The sequence below is a fragment of the Quercus lobata genome, chromosome 3, assembly GCF_001633185.2.
Source record: "Quercus lobata isolate SW786 chromosome 3, ValleyOak3.0 Primary Assembly, whole genome shotgun sequence".
In the NCBI taxonomy this organism is placed as follows: domain Eukaryota; kingdom Viridiplantae; phylum Streptophyta; class Magnoliopsida; order Fagales; family Fagaceae; genus Quercus; species Quercus lobata.
Genome location: NC_044906.1, coordinates 32,779,792 through 32,785,175, shown reverse-complemented (window position 1 = coordinate 32,785,175; position 5,384 = coordinate 32,779,792). Strand labels below are relative to the sequence as shown.

General features: G+C 36.8%; 1 protein-coding gene across 1 annotated transcript; it reads left to right on the top strand.

Moving 5' to 3' along the window:
* Window positions 1-1,808: 1,808 nt before the first annotated feature.
* LOC115980766 (receptor-like protein EIX2) lies at window positions 1,809-5,055 on the top strand. Its single transcript, XM_031102986.1, has one exon. The coding sequence runs from the start codon at window positions 1,809-1,811 to the stop codon at window positions 4,755-4,757; it is 2,949 nt and encodes a 982-aa protein (XP_030958846.1). The 3' UTR covers window positions 4,758-5,055.
* The last annotated feature ends 329 nt before the right edge of the window (window positions 5,056-5,384 follow it).

Genomic DNA, 5,384 nt, shown 5'->3' with positions numbered 1-5,384 from the left:
GTCTTTTGACAATTCTTACATCATATTACTGTTGTATGTGGATGATATGCTTATTGTAGGGTCTAGCATTGAGGAGATTAATAATCTGAAAAAGCAATTGTCCAAATAGTTTGCAATAAAGGATTTAGGAGCTACAAAACAAATCCTTGGTATGAGAATCATTAGAGACAAGGCTAATGGCACATTGAAACTTTCACAGTCAGAGTATGTAAAGAAAATTCTCAACAGGTTTAACATAAATGAAGTTAAACCAGTGAACACACCCTTGGGTAGTCATTTTAAACTAAGCAAAGAACAGTCACCGAAGATAGAAGAAGAAAGGGACCATATGAGCAAGGTGCCCTATGCCTCGGCTATTGGCAGCTTAATGTATGCTATGGTGTGTACAAGGCCAGACATTACACATGCAGTAGGAGTTGTGAGCAGATTCATGAGTAGGCCTGAAAAGCAGTATTGGGAGGCAGTCAAGTGGATTCTGAGATATCTAAAGGGTTCTTCAGATACATGTTTTTACTTCACAAGTGCAAGTTTGAAACTGTAAGGTTATGTAGATGCTGATTTTGTTGATGATATTGATAGTAGAAAGAGTACTACTGGGTTTATTTTTACTCTGGGTAGTACAACTATATCATGGGCTTCAAATCTACAGAATATTGTTACTCTGTCTACTACAAAAGCTGAGTATGTTGCAGCAACTGAAGCAGGAAAGAAGATGATTTGGCTACATGGTTTCTTAGATGAATTGGGTAAGAAGCAGGAGATAGGCATTCTACACAGTGACAGTCAAAGTGTAATTTTTCTTGCCAAAAATTTGGCTTTTCATTCAAAGTCGAAGCATATACAGACAAAATATCACTTTATCCATTATCTTGTCAAAGACAAGTTGGTAATACTTGAGAAGATTTGTGGATCTAAGAATTCGAAAAACATGTTGACTAAGGGTGTCACCATTGAGAAGCTGAAGCTCTGTGTAGCTTCAGTTGGTCTTTTTAACTTGAGGACAAGAGGATGAGTTGTAGGGATGAGGGGATTGTGTTTTTTGGAGGATTGCGGTTGATGTTGGTGATTGAACTAGTCTCCAAGTAGAAGATTTGTTAGGCTTTTTGGAGTTTAATTTTGTTTGATTCGGTTCGACAACTTGACTTAACCCGAATAATATTGCGTGGTTTTTAATGGGAGATTTACTAAGGTTTAGTCCATGGAGCAAAGGCTTGGGTTGATAGGCCTAAGTTGAAGCACTCATGGACAAGCTTCTTGGGGGTTCAGGGGCAACACCCCCGGGAAAAAAATTTTGGCCCGTTTAGCCTATTGTGGAACCGACTTTGGTGATTAGGGTTTTATAAGGTTATTGCCATGTTTTTCAGAGAGAAAAAAATTATAGCCGCACCTTGTATTTCTTTTTTTCTCTTATAATAGTAAAATCTCTACAACTCCGTGGACGTAGGCAAATTGCCAAACCACGTAAATATTGTCTTGTGCGTTTGATTGCTTTCTTTGACGTGTGTTTTCTCTATTTTTTTGTTTCTCACATGTTGGGATTTCGGTTAAATTCCCTACATAGAAAACAAATGTTTTTTAACAATATAGTATCCATTGATATAAGTAGAAGACTAATAATTTAGCAAATAAAACAGAAACAAATTTAATTTATATCTATTTCTTAAACAAAACTATTCTATAATAAACAATTAATATCCTGCAAATTCTAAGTACCAATGATTCAAGTGAGAAATGAAAAGTTAATAGACAATCCGCATGCTTATAAATAAGCATCTGTAACAACGATTCTTATAAGGAGATAAGGGAAAATGGCCAACATGAATACCACCTGTGTACTTCTTCTTAATCTTCTTTTGATAACCGAATCTATTTCACTTGAAGCTGTACCATCCAATTCTATTGCTGTAAATGCCAACGTGCGTTGCATTGAGATAGAGAGAGTAGCCCTTCAAAAATTCAGAAAAGGTCTTAAGGATCCATTCAACAGGCTTTCTTCTTGGGTGGGTCAAGCTTGTTGCAATTGGGAAGGCATAGGCTGTAGCAATCAAACGAGCAACGTAGTAAAGCTTGATCTTGGAAGCTCAAATCTATGTGGTTTTGAAGGAGGAAGCCAATATACTCCTGATCAGACTAATTGTTTGAGTGGTAAGTTAGATCCTTCTTTACATAATCTGAAATATTTGAGTTACTTAGACCTAAGCAACATCAATTTCCAAGGAGTATCATTCCCATATTTCCTTGGCTCTCTCAAGAAGTTGACATATCTTGACCTTTCCTTTACAATGTTTTCTGGAGTAGTGTCTCCCAGTCTCGGAAATTTAACAAATTTGAGCTATCTTAATCTCATTCCCTCTCAATTTTCTGAAAACACTCTTTCGGTTTCAAATATATATTGGCTCACCAATCTCTCTTCCTTACAATACTTGAATTTGCAAAACATAGACCTTAGCAAAGCAGAAACTCATTGGCTGCAAGTTGTTAATATGCTTCCTTCACTATCAGAGTTGTATTTGTCAAGTTGTGGTCTTCATCATCTCCCTCAAACTCTTCCATTTGTGAATTTTACGTCCCTTTCGGTCCTCGATCTCTCAAATAATGGCTTCAACTCTTCTTCTATTCCCCCATGGTTGTTTAATCTTACTGCCCTCATTAATCTCAAGATCAATTATTGTGACCTAAAAGGCCCCATCCCTAACATAGCAAGGGCTAGCCTATGCAATTTGAAGAATTTAGATATGTCGTTCAATTTTATTATCAGTGGCCCAATAACTGAATTTATCCAAGCATTATCCGGATGTGGCAACCATAGGCTAGAACTATTAAATTTGGGATCAAACCAACTTAGTGGTGTTTTGCCTCATTCCTTGGGGTATTTTACACATTTAAGAGAGCTCCATCTCACCAACAATTCATTCTCAGGCCCAATTCCATCAAGTATGCAACATTTATCACGTTTGGAGATACTAGATCTCTCTTACAACTTGATGAATGGAACCATCCCAGAATTTATTGGACAACTTACGGAGTTGAGCACTTTGGATCTCTTTAGTAATTCTTGGGAAGGTACCATCACTGAAACTCATTTCCTAAATCTCAAAAAACTAATTTGGTTTTCCTTGTCATCAACTAGGAAATCCTTAGTTCTCAATGTGACGCATGACTGGACTCCCCCTTTTAGTCTCCAAAATGTCGAATTCAGAAACTGCCAAATGGGTCCTGCATTTCCAGCATGGCTCAAAACTCAAAAGGATCTTCATGAGATCTCCCTTGTAAACTCTTCAATTTCAGCTAAAATACCAAATTGGTTGTGGAATTTGTCTTCGTTGCTTTGGAATTTAGACCTTTCTCATAACCAATTGAGGGGAGACCTTCCTAAGTCATTATCTTTTATGTGGGTAGATCTAAGTTACAATAATTTAACCGGTTCACTCCCACTGTGGCCTAGTGTGTCATATCTCTCATTGAGGAAAAATTTTCTTTCTGGACCATTACCAATAAACATCTTCCAACGTATGGAAAACTTGGTCACCCTAGATCTTGGAGGAAACTTTCTAAATGGTAGTATCCCCTCATTGACCATGGGGCCGACGTATTTGTGGTTTGTTGATTTATCGGACAATCTTTTATCTGGAAACATCCCCAGGCATTGGAAGAGTATGCAATTTTTAGGGGCCATTGATCTGTCGCAAAACAATCTATTGGGTAACATCCCAACCTCATTGTGCTCACTACCTACTCTTAATTGGCTGCAACTAAGCTACAACAATTTTTCTGGAGATCTCTTTTCCACCTTGCAAAACTGCTCGAGCTTATATGCCCTTGATGTTGGAGGTAACAGATTCTCAGGGACTTTGCCAAAATGGATTGGAAAAAGGCTGCCTTCAATATCAGAATTGCGCCTACAAGGAAACGTGTTCTCAGGACCCATTTTGGAACAATTGTGTTCTCTCACTCATCTACATGTTTTGGACCTTGCACATAATAATTTTTCAGGATCTATCCCTACTTGTTTGGGCAATTTGGTTGGTTTGAAATCTTTGGTCGAATATGCTACATCACCAATCCGAAGTATCTTTCTTCCACTATCCTACTTGGAGCATATGGATTTGACTGCAAAGGGTACCCAACTTGAATATTACAGCCAAATTTTCTTGATGAATAGTATAGATCTTTCAAGAAACAATCTAACCGGAGAGATTCCAGAAGCACTAACAAAGCTCTCATTACTATCTACCTTAAATTTGTCATGGAATCAATTGATCGGCAAGATACCAGAGAATATAGGAGCGTTGCATAGTTTAGAAACTCTTGACCTCTCATGCAACCATCTTTTAGGTCCCATTCCTCCAAGTATGTCTTCTTTGACTTTTTTAAGTCATTTGAACTTGTCATATAACAACTTGTCTGGACCTATTCCATCAGCCAACCAATTTCAAACCTTCATTGATCCATCCATTTATGAGGGTAACCCAAAACTTTGTGGGCCTCCATTGATAACAAATTGCTCATTAATGCCAAGTGATGGGGATACAAAAGCTGTAGATGAAGACAATGAGGAATCTAGGTCTGAAAAGTTATGGTTCTATGTAAGTGTTGTATTGGGGTTCATTGTGGGATTTTGGATTGTTTGCGGTAGTTTGGCGATGAAGAAGTCTTGGAGACATGCTTACTTCCATTTTGTTGATGAAAAGAAAGATAGGCTTTTTGTGGCTATCAAACTTAATATGGCTCGTTTGCAAGGGAAGATTGAAGCATAGAGACCAAAAAATTGAAGGTAATTAAAAAAGAAATCACTTTGCTGCTTCTATTTTGTGACTTCATTTCTTCTTTTTAATTTCTCTTTATTATTTATCAGTGCAGTTGTGCTTCATTATCATGTGGAAGTCCCAGTACTTGTAGATCCTATGATTTACAGTACGTGTTTCTTCAGTTCATCATGCACTTGGAGAAGTACTCTGTTAGAGATTAAATAAGTTATGTTAGTTTGTTTGTTGTAACATAGATAGTTGTGTAGTTGTATCAATGGAAAAGCTCAGGCGTGGTATTTTGATTAGTATAAATAGACAGCTCACTATAATTAATGAAGAGTAATTAGTTGTATAATTTTTCTTAGTTTGATCCAATATTGCAAGTTTCTTCTCTCTCTCTCTCTCTCTCTCTCTCTCTCTCTCTCTCTCTCTCTCTCTCTCTCTCTCTCATTAATAAACATGAAAAATAAATAAATCTTTCAAACACAAGATGAATCTTACATGTTCGATTGTACTTCTATAATATTTTCTAAGCATTCACTTGCGGCTAGCTATATTGTAATGGAAAATACTGAAGCCATAAATTATTTTATAAATTTTTTTACGAATCACTAATGTGATAAGTGATTATTAATA